This window comes from Eleutherodactylus coqui, chromosome 5 (assembly GCF_035609145.1).
Source record: "Eleutherodactylus coqui strain aEleCoq1 chromosome 5, aEleCoq1.hap1, whole genome shotgun sequence".
Lineage (NCBI taxonomy): Eukaryota > Metazoa > Chordata > Amphibia > Anura > Eleutherodactylidae > Eleutherodactylus > Eleutherodactylus coqui.
The window spans coordinates 163,622,305-163,639,739 of NC_089841.1; the positions used below are offsets into that span (position 1 = coordinate 163,622,305).

The window sequence follows — 17,435 nt, forward strand, 5'->3', positions numbered from 1 at the left end:
TCTGCCCACCTGGCTGGCTTTTGGATGTAATAAAAAGCTCTGCATGCTGCACTTTTTCTTTTGGTATCTTGAGCCAGATCTGTGATAAAACCTACAGCCAAAGGTTCCAACACAGATATGAAACCAGCCTAACTAGCAGAGCGCCTTAGGCCAACTTCACACGCGCGAGCGCGATATGGGGCCGCGAATCCCCACCCCTATATCGCACTGCCCACCATGTGAATTCCTCGAGGATGCGAGGCGCTTTCATGTCAAAACAGCCTTGCATCAGTTCGGGGAAGAAAGGATCCTCCGCCGTAGCTATGAGCTGCGGCAGAGGATCGTGGAATTTCTCCCATTGTTTTCAATGGGAGACCTCACAATGCAGGCGCCAGCTCAATTGAAAACAATGGGCGCTGTGATGCAAGAGCACACAGGGAGATAGAACATGCCGCGACTTTTTCCTGCATAGCATCGCATCACCATGCAAGAAAACATCCCTCGTGTGTATCACCCCATTCAAAAAAAAGGGGCTCATATTTGTGCGAGACGTCTGCGCCTTGCAACACACAAACCCTGCACGATTTTCTTGTGCGTGTGAAGCCAGCCTTAAGGACTCGTGCACATGGTTGTATAACCACTGTACCTCAGTAAGCTTTCCGTTTTATAGACGGATGTTTGTCTATAGGAGCTATTCCTCAAATTCATATGGAATCAAATAGAAGACAGGACACCTAGATTACTTTTGATTTCTTTTTAGCCAAGACCATGACCAGATCCAAAACAGGGGATAAACATATAAATAAAAAAAATTTAAATATCGCACCTTTTTACTCCTTTTTGGATACAATAACATTTCTAGTGTGACACCCCCTAGCAGAGGGGCCTTGGTTTAATGTTTTTATTCTATTTAACACTACTCCTTATCCATGTTGTAACTGTAAAATGCCAACTGAGTGTTAAAAATATGATGCATTCACATTATAAAAGGGCCTCCTTTGTTTCCTGTCCTTCTGTAGGAGACAGCCCACCTACATGTATGGATGCAATCCTGATGATGTATGACTGCTATATGCTCTGTGACTACTACTGCATTGTATATGCTGAGGAGTAGGGTTATCTAAAACAAACTAATGTCATAGATTTAAAAATGAATATGACGCAAGGCCTTGCGGTCTCATAGTTGGAGAATGAATGGTTGTTAGCTTTGTTACAAGCTTCCCCAAAATGTGCCTTTCCTTTATTACAAGGCTATAAAAAAATGACACAAAAAGCTGTAGTAACATAAAATGAGTGCTGCACTAGCTGGACCTTATCTACGATCACGGCATTGTGTTACCATGGAGAAACGTGACATCATTCTATCTCCAAGGCAACATCTCCATGGAATTCTCGGAGCATTGATAAGACATCTGATTGGAAACGGATTGAGGTTGATGCTTCTAGAATTAAAAAAAACAAAACACGCTAATTGATTTCTCCGGCCATTAGTGTATAATGATTCCTGGATCTAAACGATGTGAACACTAGACTAGCCAGGAATATCTAGAACTGAGAATGTGTGTAATGCACGGCTGTCAGAACTGTCACACACCAAGCAAAAACACATTCTGCAGCATAAATCGCTCTTGGTCCGTTACCGTGGAAACAGAAGCTTCTATAAATCTCACTCGGTTGCTGTGGAAACTTCAATAGACCTTCCCGGTTTCACCCATTACCTGTATTGCAGTATGAATTATTCAGGTCACATTCGAGAACCACTCAGCAATCTTGCACTTCAGTGCACCACGTGGTGGACAGGATGTTGTAGCGCCAGGCTGTAACGGGGGAGCTGTGTTGGGATTAACAATCATTGAAAAGTTTTAGCTTACCGATCCCAGATGAGTTTTTTTTTTTTCAAATCCGTTTCCGATGAGTAGTTTGGCAGTGACAGACGTGAACCAATGTACAAAATTAAAAAAACTGACTTAAACACGTAATAGCCAATAATGGTTTACGGGAAAAAAAAAATTGTGATGGAATTGTGAACCCTAGTAGAGCGGCTGATCCTACACTGCCTTACTAGTAATTTCTGCCTATTTTACGTGTATGTACCTGCTAGACTGCAGATTGGTTTTCATAGACAGGCATAATAATTGAACATGTCCAAGGGCCCTTTTACACTGAATTATCGCTCAGATTGCGGAAATGGTTCATTGTAAATTTCCGCATGAACTGACCGACAAACAATTAATTTAAATGTTCATCATTCGGGTCGTGCAGACTTAAAAAAAAAACAAAAAAAACAATAAAATCAATCTGCAAATTATGAACGACTGCCTGTAAACTGTGAATGGGGGCGGGGGTGGGCGGAACAACTGTCAGGCTGCTCCGCCTCCATTTAGCGAGTGATGATTGCTCCTGTATAAAATGCAAAATCAATGATCACTGGGATCATATCTGTGTCCGAAATGGTCCCGTGTAAAAGGGATCAAACTTAGCGTTTCTACAAAAATTGTGGTTGTCCTCTAATACCGTATAATTGAATTAGAAGGGGTACAGGTGAAGAGGTGAGAACTCAATGACTGAAATTGAATTAAAAAAATAAAAAATTGGGATAGACCCGCTGCCATGATGTTTGGAAGAACAATACAGGTTGGCCCACGAACAAGTAGCATGGCACCACACCCTTATCAAGGATGTCTGTTGTATAAGAAACGAAATCTGCGCTGTGAATTGTTGCTAAGGGCAACAGTGACAGGTTTTCTTTTAGATAGCTTTCATAAGAGTGTGGTGCCGCGCTACTTTCCTACGGCCCACCTTGTACTTCAGAAATTCTATTCATGTTGCAGATATCCCAGTTGACTTCGGAATTTGCGTGCTGGTGTCAGATGAATAAAAAAAAAACAAAAAAAACAAAAAACGTATTTTTACGACCTCAAGAAACCTCTTAACCATTTCAGACAGCCCTGATTCTTCGAAGCTGGCCTAAAAGGACAACCGGGGTTTACAGCCATGCAGGTCACACCTAGAAGGTAAGGAACAAGTCTATTTCATTGAAGAAACAAGAAGCTCATCCAGTCATCGTATCCTGAAAGCAGCATTTATTTCATCCACATAATTCCAAAACATTTATATTGGGTGTCTGGCATTTTATTGGCATCCATCATAACAGGCTAATACCACACTGTGCAGATGCAGTCAGTCCTGAGAAGGCCTGGCCCACACAAGGCTTACAACCAAATAACGAGGCCCTTGAAATGTTACCTTAATAATTAGAAGAAAAAGAAAACTAAATAAAATACACAGGTACTTTCAGGGCATTCAAACTCAAAAGAGGTGCAGTTATCACGACATAAGTTAAAAGGGCAAATAGAAACTTCACAAAGCTCACATTTAAAAAAAGTCTATTTTTAGCTAACAAAAACAGGTAGACCCCCCCCCATCCTCGACTTTATGGGACGTGCAGCCAATCACAGCCAGAACTGTGAGGTGCCTCCATGGAGAGGAAGAAAGTGGGGAGTCCTTTACATGCACAGGGAATGCTGCACAAATGGAAACTAAAACCAGGTTCGTTACAAAATAAAAACGGGACCACTTTGCATCGTTCCAGCCCGTACGTGCCCAATCAGCGAGGAGAGCGCGGGCGCCTCTCTGTAACTGCAGCTTCCCTAATCCCCTGATCTATGCGAAGGCAGCCCAAGAAACGGCTGATGCACCAACGCAATCCAGCAATGCCCAAGAGGACGCCACAGTAACCCGTCTCCCCGGGCACGTAGCAATATGAGCAGTTGTGCCAATGATACGGATATGATAAGCACAGGGACATGTCAGGGTAAGCGGTGGGGTGGGGGTGGCATGTGGTGAAGGGGAGCGGGTAGGTAATGGGCTGTAGGCAAGACGCAAAACCCTTTTTAATTATTGCCTTCTCCGGTCTCTTCATCTTGCTGATCACTTGTCCACAGGGTCAGGTTGTCACGCAGGAGCTGCATGATGAGGGTGGAGTCCTTGTAGGAATCCTCATTTAGCGTGTCCAGCTCAGCGATAGCATCATCAAAGGCCTGCTTGGCAAGGAGGCAGGCCTGCTCAGGGTTACCTTGTATCTCATAATAGAAGACAGAGAAATTTAGGGCCAAGCCCAGGCGAATGGGGTGAGTTGGCTGCATGTGTTCCTTGCTGATCTCAAAAGCCTCCTTGTAAGCGGCTTCAGATGCTTCCGTCACGCTTCGCTTTCTGTCCCCATTGCCCACTTCGGAGAGGTACCGGTAGTAATCCCCCTTCATCTTCAGGTAGAAAACTTTGCTTTCGTACTGGAAGTCATTGCAATTCTTGATGAGGAACTTGTCAAGCAGCGACAGCACTTCACTACATACTCCTTCTAGCTCAGCCTCAATCTTCTCTCGGTAGGTCTTCACCTTCTCTAGCTTCTTCTCATTCCCATCAGCCAGTGTCTTCTGCTCAATGCTGCTAATGACTCGCCAGGAAGATCTTCGGGCACCAACTACGTTCTTGTAGGCGACAGACAGCAAGTTCCGATCCTCGTTAGACAACGGTTCGTTAAGTTCGGTCACCTGCGTAAAGGGCAAAACGTTGAGCTCATCATCAGGTATACTAACGAATACAGGAATTAGTAAAATGTTACCCGAGGACACACTATAGCAGCAGCCAGGCAGATCACCAGCATGCCAACCACCAGCATAGGCAGATTGTCCCTTTATGGTAGGATAGCTAATAATGGCAAACACTGGCAAGAACCATATTAGAACATAAAAATTATAGACCTAAAAACCAGCAGCTGAGCACAGGCAGACCAGACAAGAGTCATGCAAATGGCAAGCAATGGGCAGACGCAGCCAGATGTATATGCCCTAGGCACTGGCATACACACCACTCTTCTCACAATTAGACATGCACCAGCATATGGCACCTCCCAGACAATCACACGCCAATGTCATCCGATAATCTGGCAAATATTGCCCAAGTGCCCACTCGTAACATGTGAACTCCACCCTATAGCCGGGCATGCTATACAAAATGTGTCAAATCATGCAGCCAGAATCTACATCCATCTGAATAGGTCTTAGAATTCTGGAGATTTGTATGCCATAGAACAATCCAGAAAGGTGCCAATTAAGAAGCTGGGTAGCGATCTGTCAGAAACCAAGAGCATGCCAGCTGCTGGGTGCATTAAAGACCCTGCTATACGTTAGTAATAATGAAAGTATATGGGGGCAGCAAGTCTAGCTGCGGCGGAGCAGCTGACATAAACCACATGTAATATGCACTCCGACACGGTGCAGCATCTCACCCGCACTCACCGATTTCATAGCTGCAGCCATATCTTCATATCTTTCCGCCTGCTCTGCCAAACGGGCTCTCTGGAGCAACTGCTCCCGGTCCGCCATGCTGTCCCTCGGGCGGGTCTAGTGGAGGTGCCGGTGTAAGTAACGGGTTCTCCTCTCCCTCGTCGCGATGCAGCCGGTTCTGCTACTTGCGGCGCTGCAGCCGGGACGCACTATAGATGGGCGTGGTCAGGGGGCGTGACTTTCGTGAACATTTCTAGCTGACGTCATGAGCTATTTATAGCCATTACTACGAGCGTGCGCAGTAGGATTGCTGCAATGCACAGCAAAGAGGTGGAGAGCGGAGGCAGCGAGGGAGGGGCGGCTAATGGGACTGGAGCAGACTGGGGTCGGAAAACACGAGTCCTTCTCTGCAGACAGTGCTTGACAAATGGTCGTCTCCTCCAGCTCGCTTTAAATAAAGTCGGAGTCAGCCATTGCTTGTGTTAACAGTTTTATTTTCACAGCCAGGTGTTCCCTCACTTTGGTGTGGTGGGCTCTCATAGTGTGGGCAGCGGTGACAGCAGGCTGGCACTCCACAAATACAGGGAATAAAGCACCATGATGTTAGTGCCACAGTCGCCCAGTATGTTACACATTGACATACAGAATGTTCCAGAGCCGGCCCGCTTTCACACAAGTGTATAGTACCTCAGTATTTGGTCCATGTTTTGCGGACCGTCATGTGAAGCTCATGTAAATCTATAGATCTAGTCACATGGCCATATTTGTGATGACAGTAAAAACAGATTCTGATGCCATACGGTCCCAATGTCGTCTGTAATACAGATCCGTGTTATAGTACACTCGTCTGAAACCGGCCTTAGCAAAACGGGCAGGAAATACAGATGCCCGCCACAGCTACTCGCCACTCCCCTCCCTATAAAGCCAAAGCTGCGGCCTACTCAACAGCCATGGTTCTTCACCCAATGAAAAGAAAAGCTGAGGCTATACAGCCCAGGCATGGTGGGCATCACATGGCAGGAGTCAGGGGGGACCAGCTAGAGGCAAACATGGCAGAACATCCAAACACACAAAGTTAACGTAGTTCTGTCAGCAAACCTCAATCCCCCATAGGGGAACTGGCTGACATGACGCCTATAAATGCTCTTGGTGGTACATCAGAGCGGGTATGGAGTCCTCACAGAGGGTAAACTATTGATCTTCCATTAGGAGATCATTTACAAAGAAGAAGAAAAAACATTCAACTGCAGTAAAGCCGATTTCTTTCAGTTTTAGGCTGGCCGTTCAAACGGTTGATAGGCCCTGTTCACATCACATGTATGCTGGGAAAGCTCCCATGACATGACTACATCTCCATAGTATTCCATTAGACAGGGGCCAATTCTCCTTTTGGCTTCTGTCTAGCCAGTAAAAAAGTACAGGGGAAGAAACAGCGAAGTTGACTATGCTATTCCATTGAGTCCAAAAAACATATACACTTTTCGGTAAGTTATGGGTGACGGATTAAGGAGATAGAGAATGAGCTTTTCACTTTGTGTCCATTATAGGGGATGCGTCAGGAAACGCTCATGATGGATCCGGTAAACTATTACCATTATGGGTGAGAGATGGCACTGCAAGGCTCTTTTCACACTGCAATAATGGCTTAATTAAACATATGCGCCAGGATAAGCTTCCAATATACATGTTTAATAGAGGCTATGGCTGAGACCCGAGGCTAGTGTTACACTGCATTTCTGTAATACGTTTGATGGATACCGGCCAAATGGGCCTCTATCCAGTTAATAGGGCCTATGGATCCACTTAACCTATCTCACCAAAGCCTTCCTGGCACAATGCATCAAACGCATCACGAAAACGTGGTGTTAAAGTAACCTTAGGCATCCATCATAGCCTTAGGCTGGGTTCACATGGGGCGGAATTGCCGCACAGAAACTCCAACTGCAATCTTAAGCCTGAGACCAAGCAGCAAAGTGGAGGAGATTTGCAAAAATCCAGTCCACATGCTGTGGACAGTCCGTTGCGGCCAAGCCGCACTGAAACAGAGATACAATTCAAAGCCGCGGCATGTCAATTGTATCGCCGTTTCTGCTGCGGGTTCTCTCCCTCTCTATGGCCGCAGCAGAATAAACTGCTTTCAAAACCCATGGGACTTCAGCTGTGGAAACCTCAAGGAATTTCTGTGCAGTCCCGCTGTGGACATTCCTCAATATTTCCGCCCCATGTGAACCCAGCCTTGATGTGACATACATGTTGGGTGCTTTTCTGAGTATACACATTATTCCGAGATGTGAATAGGGCCCAACAGTCAGCAGACAGTTATTACACTCCATACACATTAGATCATTGCTGCCTATTATCTGGACTAACACCAAGTCATTTTAGGCAATTTCCCATTTTCCTTACACAATATAGAGATGGCTTTGCAAAGCTGCAGTAAAACTAGTACTGTATGCAAGTCATCCCCTAAATCACACCCTACACATCAGCAAAGTAGGTACAATATGAGGTGGCACAAACCAAAGATATTTAGGGTTCACTCATATTCATCTTCTCCAGGCAGCTGGCCCAAAAGGCAGCGAGTCTATTATCACGGTTGGCACAAAAGTCTGTAAAGTCCTTTAGCAAGCGGTCAGCAAAGCGCTCGTCTCCTGTGCCACTAGAGCGCCAGGTTTTAGTGAGCATGGTATTATAGGCCCAGTTGTATCCTATTTTTTCCTCACCAAACAGGCTTTGTGTTGAGGAACTTGTAGAATTTCTTCTTCGTCTTTGTTGGCCAGAAGCATACTTACGCTTAGAATATGGTAGCTGTAAAAACACAGTACCTTGGGAGGGGGGAAAACGGAAATTAATGCATTAGAGAAAACAGCTGAAGAGTAGGGGAACGGAATTTGAAACAAGTAAATGAAAATGTGAAACAAAATGTCGATTTGTGTCCTAATTTACCTGTCACATGGATATACTGCGGCTTATTCTCAGATGGAAAGTTGAATGCAGATGCGGAATATTTATCTTGAATGAAGCCAAATCTATAGGATAAGAAAATGTAATGTAACATCGGAGGGAGGTTTTAAAAGGACGCAAGATAATATAAAAGACAGAGGTAAAAAAATATTATTTTTACCGATATGCAATCACTTCCTGCAACAGGTGCATTCGTTCCCAATAGGTCTCTGGTTCAAAGCCTAAAATAAAAAAAACACCTTTACACCTTTGGTTGGGTTGATACCCTTCAGGTTCTGCATTTTTTTAAAATATAGCACACACTAGAGGGTGGATACACACAGTGGGATTAGTAGCGTTTTTACTTAAAAAGTACCTGTCATCAATCCTGACATGTATGTTTTCAGTAAACACGTGCTTTCTCAATGAGATTCACAATTCTAGATCATTTATAAGAAATCTGCCTTGTGTTGTGACTCTGTTATTTAGGAAGGTTACCATTCTCCTTGTCTAAGGTTACCGGTATGTCCCTACATGGTCTGACCAGCGTCGGCACGGTTCGGATAATATCAGTGTGTGGGGCGGATGCGTCCCCAACTGTTAAATATAATTAAAGAACAGGAATCTGTCAGCAAACGGCTAAAACTAACAAAATTTACTTCTATGAAGATTGAAGGGATTCTGACATCAGATTTTTCAATCTTAGAGGGAACCTGCCACGACCCCACAGAACATAAATGAAATTGGCCATCCCACCAGAAGATGGCGTACTGTAATTCAGCCATCCACAACACTTGCTTCCACTCATTCACACATCCGATTTGCATATCCTCTTTGCTTTACAACGCAGGATCGGTGCAGGTGCCAATACTTTTGTCAACATAGTGTATAAGTGTGCTAGTGTCACCTTTGTTAGTTATTTCTCTCGATTTGAAACTTTCTCCTCAGTCATGCGATCTCAGTTCTGACCAATCTACTTGAATTTATGTGTGAAGTTTCTAGTCAATCACTGAGTCTGTGTGATGCTGTTACATGATCCCTACCACAAAAACTACCTAGAGGGGGCAAAAACACTCCTGTCACAGTTACAGATGATGATCATACTGCTCCGGTTACAGTTATAGTAGAGGAGATCAGAGCTCATCCTCCTCACTGTATACTTATAGTCTGTAGCTTATTTAGGTGAGTATAGAAGGTAAGAAATGGTATAACCCCCTAATACTAACACATGTTGCTGTGTTGATTGATCATGCGATTGATTGAAAAAGTTCACCCTCAAGATGGTGACCGATAAGTATCAGACAGGGAATTGCATTGCATGGAGGTGGCTGCAATACACAGATGAGAAAAACCTGTAGGGATTTTCCCTCAAAGGCTGATTAGCAGCTTTCCCTGTATTATGACCATGCATCAATTGGCATCTGTGGGTAGGGAAGCCAGACACATGTACCAACCCAGTGAGTCTAACCAAAATCTGAACAGCTTTTTGGCAAGAGCTTTACGGTATACATATACTGTTTGTGTTCATGTGATGTCACGTGTCCACAATTGGAGTTTTTTAAGTTGCTAATGAAATGGTTTTCCCTTCCTGTAATTTACTAATCACAAGTGATATCATTATTTACCCCTGGCTTTAAAACAATGCCCCAAGTACAATTAAACTACAGTATATATGCGTGAGCTTAGGGTTTCAAGCCCTTTACAATGTTGCCCGTTTAGGCCTCCTCAATTTAACACATTTTTTTCTAATTTCCTTCTTTAGTGGCATGCCATGAACCCAAATTAAAAAAATGTCTCCCACTGACCTACAGCGATCATCTGGCTGTAGAGTTGTTAGTCACAAAAAAAAAAAAAACACCTTACAAAACACTGTTTTTTTGCTTAAAATGCTATGTGTGAACCCACCCGTAACTTGACTGTTCTGCTGCACGAGGCCTACTGTTTAATATGACAGTCTATAAACGGAAACAACCCATTTAACCACGGTAGTGCGAGGACAGAGAACTAATATGCATTATAATGTATACACCGTATATCTCACTAATAAAAGTGTGACAACCACTTTTATCCGATCCCAGAGTATAGGAGCAGCAGACACACGGCAGCTGTTGTGCAAGAGACCAGGCAGCCTTACAGCTGCTCCAACTCGCCAGAGCTATAAAGTCTCTTATCAGGCATCGGCTGGGTTCACACGACGCGGAATTGCCGCGGAATTTCCATGCGGAAAGTTCAGAAGGCAATTCCGCCAGTGGCTCTTAATCCCAGGATTAGCCAGCGAAGTGGACGAGATTTTGCAAAAATCTCGTCCACAAGCTGCAAACAAGCCGCACAAAAACTGACATGCAGCGCAGAATTTAATTCCGCAGCATGTCAATTTTTCTATGGGGAGAGAAAGCCTCCGTGAAATGCTGACGGCGAAACCGCTCTGAAACCCATGGCTAAAGGCTGCAGCTTTTGAAGCTGCGCTTATCCCGCGTTTTTTTGGTGCAGTTATTTCCGTCCTGTGTGACCCCAGCCATAAGGGTGCCTTCACTCTTGCGTTAAAAATGCACAACGCGAGAGTGAGTGAAAACGCAGAATTATGAAACTAATGATTTTCAATGGTTTCCTTCACATTTGCAATGTTTTCACTCATTCGACGTGGAGTAAAAAATAAATAAATAAACTGCAGCATGTCCTATCCTTCTGCGTTTTGCTTTTTAAAAAAAATCTCCCATGTTTCCCTATGCAGCCTCCTTTTTATCACATTGCGAAGCACAAACTTGCGATTTTCGTGCAAGGTGATGCATTTTTAACATTTGAAAGTCCTATTGTCTTTCGCGCTTAAAAACTGCGGCAAAAATAGCATCACTGATTGTCGATAATCGCGGGAACAAAGATGATCGACTGTATAAAGGAGCCCTCAAGCCGCAATGCGAGTTCATTGGCTGAAGGCCGGTTTCACACAATCGCAGCAAAATTGCAAGTTTTTTCCCTCAATTCTTGAGCCTCTGCGCTGCTTTTTCTCCCCAAAACATCGCTGCCACTTTCGATTTACTCACGCTTTTTTTTTGTTGCATGATTAAGACAATAGGAGTTTCTAATGTTAAAAACACATCGCATGTTCTGTAAGAATTCCTGTTTTCAAGATCTTCCAAGATCTCTGCTTGTTGTCATTCAATAGGAATTTCACTGATTATGCTCAGGAAGAAAAAAAAATTAAAAACAATCCTGGTCTTAGACCTTATTCACATTGTTTTCAAAGGGTTCACACTCCCTTTTGCTCTTACACATGCATTTACCATGTACGAATATATGGGGGCGCTCAAATGCGAATCCCCGCAAATAGCACACTCAATTGTGCAATTTTGTGGGGAAATTGAAAACACCGGGGACTACATAGGCTGCATAGCCATTTAAATCACGTCGCGGGACACATGTGAATGGCCCCCGAAAGCGCAGAAAGTACATTAAACAGCGCAGAAACGCGCCAAAGTTCAATATTTTGCGCTGTGAAGGTCATGCTATCATGGGCGTATCTGCAGGAGTCTTTATAGTGAATGGCTGATTACACTACAGTTGTCAGAGGACAATCTTGCAAGCCAACACCTTCTATGTTCTTCACAAGACCATAAACAATAGAGTTCCCAATGAATGACTGTTGGCAGGGATCTGGAAAAACTGGGAGGATTTTTTTTTAATTAGATAATTTTTATTGAAGTCATAATTTCTATGCAGAAATATAAACATAATATACATAATGCATATCCTTACCTCATCCAAACAATGCACTGAAACATAATTAAATTTAAATAGATCATAATCTTTCCCATCCCCAACAAAACCTACTTAAAAGACAAAAAAATCCAAAATACAGCATTAGGGCTTATTCCGACGTGCATATATTGGCTAAGTTTTCACACCCGGCCGATATACGGCATCTCTCCCTGCAGGGGAGGAGGCGGGCCAACCCAGGAGCAGTGCACTGAGATCCCGCCCCCTCTCCGATATTTGCAATGAAAGGGGGCGGGACTTAGCTCCGCCCATCCCACTGCAAACAGTGGCAAGGGGCGGAGAGGGGGCGGGAGCTCAGTGCATTGCTCCTGGCCCGCCTCCTCCCCTGCAGAGAGGGACACATATCAGCCGGGGGTGAAAACCCGACCAATATGCACACATTGGAATGAGTCCTTAAAGACTAATGTCTCTTCTATATGGGATGATTATCGTTCAAATTCCCGTCATATGTAAATGCATGCAGTAAGAGTTGTTCAGTCATTCAGTTTCAGAAAACTGAACAATGCACCGTTCAGTGTAAACAGCACTTGTTCACTTCTGAACGACTGTCTGCTCACTGTAAATGAAGGCTCCATCTTCATTCTGGCAGCGTTGTGAATGATGCCAGTGATACTCACCCTTGTGTAACAGCACAGTGGCGAGTATCACTGGGACGAGCTGTTGGGCATCGTTTACTGAACAGCTCATCCCATGTAAATGGACCATGACTCTTCTCCTCCTTTTCACTTCTCTCCGCAGCAAACTCTAAATCCCATAAACGTTTTTAACAGTACCTTTATGCAATCAGCATTCAATATAACTATCCACTATAATATATACACGCACATACACACTATATAATGCTGCGGAATAAGTTGGCGCTATACAAATAAAGATTATTATTATTATATACACACACACACTAACATATATATATAATATCTTTCTATACAAAATAGGACCCATAGAGTAAAACTCCATTTAGACACAACGATTATTGCTCGAAATTCACTCAAAAGCTATCGTTTAAGCAATAATCGTTGTCTACCCAGGTTCCCTGAAAATAAGACAGTGTCGTATATTAATTTTTGCTCCAATAGATTTTACTTTTTTACATGTATGGCTGCCTGGAAACTATTTATATTGTCTTTTTTTATTAACTGTAACTAGGGCTCAATTTTGGAGTAGGGTTTATACTTCAAGCATCCTCAGGCTGGGTGGTGTACGGACAGGAGGGAGGCGATGTACGGTGGCACGGCACCATGCAGAGGGTGAGGAGTTTAAATTTAATTCTGCATTGGCTAGGCAGCCAATGCAGTGACTGGCATAGTGCAGAGGCGTCTGAAAAATGGCTGGATAGAAAAATGAGCCTAGCTGCCGCGTTTAATATGGATTGGAGATGGGAAAGTCTGGTGCATAGAAGGCCAATGAACAGGGAGTTACAGTAGTGGAGTCCGGAGTGGATGAGGCCGACAACAAGTGTCTTTAGTGTGTCCGTGGTGAGGAACAGCCGGATTTTAGCAAAGTTTCTGAGGTGCAGGTGGCATGTTGGGGCCAGAGATAGGATGTGGGGGGTAAAGGAGAGGTCAGAGTCCAGTGTGACCCCAAGGCAGCAGGCTTGCTGTCTGGGGGTTATGATGGTGCAAGATACTGATATGGATATGTTAGGGAAGGTTGGCTGGTTGAGGACGGAAAGACAAGGAAGTCCGTTTTTGAAAGGTTAACCCTTTGCAATCCAATTTTGGATTCAGGGTTTCCTAGGGGGTTTTCTCTTTATGCCATTATACAATGGCGCCATTTGCTGGCTAGAGGCAGTACTGCAGTATGGGACATGCTGAGGAGGCCCCCGGCAACAGAGCAGCCAGTAATATACAGTAAGAATACCCTGCTGGACGTCCTCCGACATCGGAGCTATACAGCCTTCAATCACAATGTCTGAAGACGTCTGACAGTGGATTGGAAAGAGTTAAGTTTGAGAAAAAGGGAGGAGGACATGGTGTTAGAGACAGCAGAGAGACAGTCGGTGAGATTTTAAAGGAATGTTACTGAGATGTCCGGGGAAGAGATGTATAACTGGGTGTCATCAGTGTAGAGGTGGTATTGGAGGTCGAATTTGTGGATGGTTTGTCCAATTGGTTCTGTGTAGATAGAGAAGAGAAGATGACCAAGGATCATGCACTGGGGGACCCCGACAGTGAGATAGAGCCAGCGAAGGAGATGCTGAAAGAGCGGTCAGAAAGGTAGGAGGAGAACCAGGAGAGAGAAGTGTCCTATAGGCCAATAGAACAAAGCATAATGAGAAGGTGGTCATGGTCAACAGTGTCAAATGCAGCGGAGAGGTCAAGGAGGATTAGTAGGAAGTAGTCACCTCTCGACTTTGTCGTCATCCAGTCATTTGATACTTTTGTAAGGTTGGTTTCGGTTGAGTGTTGGAGGGGGCTGGAGGGGGTCGAGGAGAGAGTTGTCAGAAAGAAGGCGTGTGAGGTGGGAGTAGACCAGGCATTCTAGTAATTTGGAGATGAAAGGGAGGTTTGAGATAGGTCGGTAGCTGGCAGTGTCGGTCGGGTCAAGGGTTGTTTTTTTTAGCAAAGCGGATATGATGGAGTGTTTGAATGATGAGGGGAAGGTGCCAGAGGTTAGGGAAAGGTTGCAGATTGTGGTGAGGTGGGTAATGACAGCTGGGGAAAGGGATCGGAGGAGGTGAGAGGGAAGAGGGTCGCTAGCGCATCTGGTGGGGCGAGCAGTGAAAAGCAGTCTGGAGACTTCTTCTTCTGTCATTGGTTCTAACATAGAAAGTGAGTGGGTGATGGATGCAGTGCTGAGGAGACTGGGATTGTGCAGTTTTTGGAGATTTCTTTTCGGATGTTGATGAGACTAGAGAGGTGAAATAAACGTGTTTGGCTTAGTGAAGGGCAAGGTTATAAGTTTTAAGCATGAATCTGAAGTGGAGGAAGTCTGCGGGCTGCTTTGATTTTCTCCACAGCCGTTCGGCTCACCTAGAGCACTGCCAGATGAAGCACATTTGGGACGTGAGCCAAGATTGCCATGGTCTGCAGTGGACTGCTTGGGTCATGGGGCTGCCACTTCATACAGGACACATCTGAGGTTGGTGTGGTAGTGTTCAGCAGCCAGGTTAGGACAGGAGAGGAGAGAGATAGGGGACAGGGAGGACTGGAGGGTAGGTCGGTGGAGCTATCAGCACCTCATGAATAAGTGTGACCTGCAGAACATCCTGTAAGTTCTTAAACACCACAAGACTTTATCCTATAAGTGATAGGCTGTTGAAATCAGACATGCAAGTTTCCTTTTATTCCTTCCACAGGCAAGGCTTAATAGGTAGAAATGCATAGGTGCCCTGGGAGCTTTCACAACACAAGCTGCCATATTAACAAACTGGCACCCCACAATTGCATTGCAGGGCGGCTGATGGGATCCCAGAGGGTATTCCCCTTCCCCTGGCCATCTGCTTATACACCACAGTTATCAATTTAAGCAGTTAATGCCAGTAGCATTTGAACTAGCTTTAAACTAGCTGTTTCATGTTGCTATCGGTTGCATGAAACAGCTGATAGCTGCCAGGTATACCTTCACTTGGGAACCATGATGGATATATCTGTCATAGGTAGTTTAGGGGCTAAACCAAAAAGTTTGAAAACAAAGTTATTCTTCACTGTTTGAAAGGAAATCAAAGTATGTTCATAGTCAGCAAATTTGTTGCAGACATTTCAGCGACTGTTCCATTGATCTGAATGAGGCTTGCGGCTTGATTATACAGGCCCTTATTTTCTCATTTCCAAAGATCCATACACCTTTCATGCAAAACTATAATGGACTGATGCAATAGTTCACTTCCCAATAACAAAATTACTTTGCATATATGTTCATCCAAATGCTATTTACGTTGTCCATGTAAAGTCACACTGCTGTTACGTACCTTCAAATAGATGGTCACTCTCTGCTTTTATCAAGCAGTTAATGTTGAGAGGAATAAAGAGTTGAGCTCTCAGCGGATCACCATACAAATAACTTGGTAACGCAAATGGACCCTCTAGAACTGGCACGAGGAGGAAGCCACAGGAGGTAGCCTTTCTGTGCCAACCCTGCACCTACAGGGCAAAAGGGTAAAAAGACCGAGTTTAATAACGGACAGGTAGAAATATACATCACAAGTAAGAAGACCTTTAAGTCAATCTTTTCACCATCTCAAAAAGCACAGCAGCAGTTGCAGCCATCCAGTGCAGCTTAACCTCAAAGGCGGCGGTCAGGCAGAAATTTCCATGGTAATAACAGCTACACCACTCCAGCCGGTCAGTACGGTTGTTAACATCCACATCCAAAGTTACAGTCCTCTGCTCTGGAACAGTGGCAGCTAAATAGGGCAGAGAGACAAGATGATCTTGGTTTGCTGAAATATTATGGTCTTAAAAAAAAACCAATGCAGCCCGATAGAGAAAAAGAAATCAGATGTGAATTAGTGAATTACTAGATTACTACATGCGGCTCACACTCTAATGCATGCACTAATGAAAGCAAACATGCAGAACAGAAGCCAACCCACGTGTTAAAATCATTATTCTTCACAAGTCACAATCAAACATGCAATGAATCAAAGACATCATATTCACATAGTAGAAGCACCCAGACGTAAGAGTGTTAAGGTACCTTTACATGGAGCAGCTATTGTTCAGACACTAAAAAGAGTCATTGAAGTGTTCGAATGACAGTCGCGCATTTTCGTTAACGCAGAGCGATTATTACTCATCAGTTGTTTGCCGAGATATCATTCATAGAGGGAATCTTGATGCAAATTCATTTACAAGTTCTTCAAATATGAATGACTATGACACCAGATGACTTTTGATCAACCAGTGACTTTTTTTTTTTTAATTAAGCTCAAATTAAACACCTGGCGACTTATCACTCAGTAGTTCAGTGCAAACACTGCCAACACAATCCTTTGAATTTGCTCTTTTGAGCGACTATTCGGCAGATAGTCATCCCATTTAAAGGTACCTTTAGGCTACAGGTAACAGAGCTTGTTCCATCGCTCTGGATGAACACATTGCATGCAGGTTACATGGTACCCGGTGGGGAGGAGCTTGCTGGAGAGAGTATTACAGCCAGTCAACCAAGAGAGGAACCAATGATGTCACATGGACACAGTAATGTTGGCGGTCTTAGTCTAGTTTGCTTTACTTCAATAGTTACATGAGAAAATAGACCATGTAAAAAGGATATTGATGAGGTTTAACCAGAGTCCTGAAATGTGTTGGATGACAAGAAAAGCAGCTTTTTAAAGACAAAAGATTAATATCACACAGCCAAATCCTTGCTGAACATATTTTAACAGATAACTATAACTTTGCAAAGATGCCATTCATAAACTTGTAAACTCAAATCAATTTAACAACGAATCATTAAATTGTGCTTGCAATATTGACGCTGCCATGCCATTTATGGAGGAGGGCCTTTCTT

At 44.0% G+C, this 17,435-nt stretch overlaps 2 protein-coding genes across 8 annotated transcripts in view; both read right to left on the reverse strand.

The window, feature by feature from the left end:
- Nucleotides 1–3,045: 3,045 nt before the first annotated feature.
- Nucleotides 3,046–5,507, reverse strand: YWHAH (tyrosine 3-monooxygenase/tryptophan 5-monooxygenase activation protein eta). Its single transcript, XM_066603601.1, has 2 exons — nt 5,277–5,507; nt 3,046–4,529 (listed from the first exon to the last, which is right to left on the reverse strand). Exons 1-2 carry the CDS (start codon nt 5,361–5,363, stop codon nt 3,873–3,875), a joined length of 744 nt encoding a protein of 247 aa, XP_066459698.1. The 5' UTR covers nt 5,364–5,507; the 3' UTR covers nt 3,046–3,872.
- Nucleotides 5,508–5,741: 234 nt separating this feature from the next.
- Nucleotides 5,742–17,435, reverse strand: part of DEPDC5 (DEP domain containing 5, GATOR1 subcomplex subunit) — a 58,739-nt gene continuing 47,045 nt past the window's right edge. For all 7 annotated transcript variants that reach the window (XM_066603598.1, XM_066603595.1, XM_066603593.1 and 4 more), the window contains 5 exons: nt 16,160–16,329; nt 15,895–16,066; nt 8,389–8,449; nt 8,211–8,293; nt 5,742–8,089 (listed from right to left, as the gene is read on the reverse strand). In XM_066603598.1, coding sequence (XP_066459695.1) covers nt 7,794–8,089; nt 8,211–8,293; nt 8,389–8,449; nt 15,895–16,066; nt 16,160–16,329 — 782 coding nt within the window. In that variant the 3' untranslated portion in view covers nt 5,742–7,793. The remainder of the gene's footprint in view (nt 8,090–8,210; nt 8,294–8,388; nt 8,450–15,894; nt 16,067–16,159; nt 16,330–17,435) is intronic.

What these genes read in the sequence shown, in the direction of transcription:
- YWHAH (XM_066603601.1), bottom strand. Translation starts at nt 5,363, where the DNA reads ATGGCGGACCGGGAGCAGTTGCTCCAGAGAGCCCGTTTGGCAGAGCAG. An exon ending in TGGCTGCAGCTATGAAATCG is followed by an intron (nt 4,530 to 5,276) that starts GTGAGTGCGGGT and finishes CCCTTTACGCAG; the next exon opens with GTGACCGAACTTAACGAACC.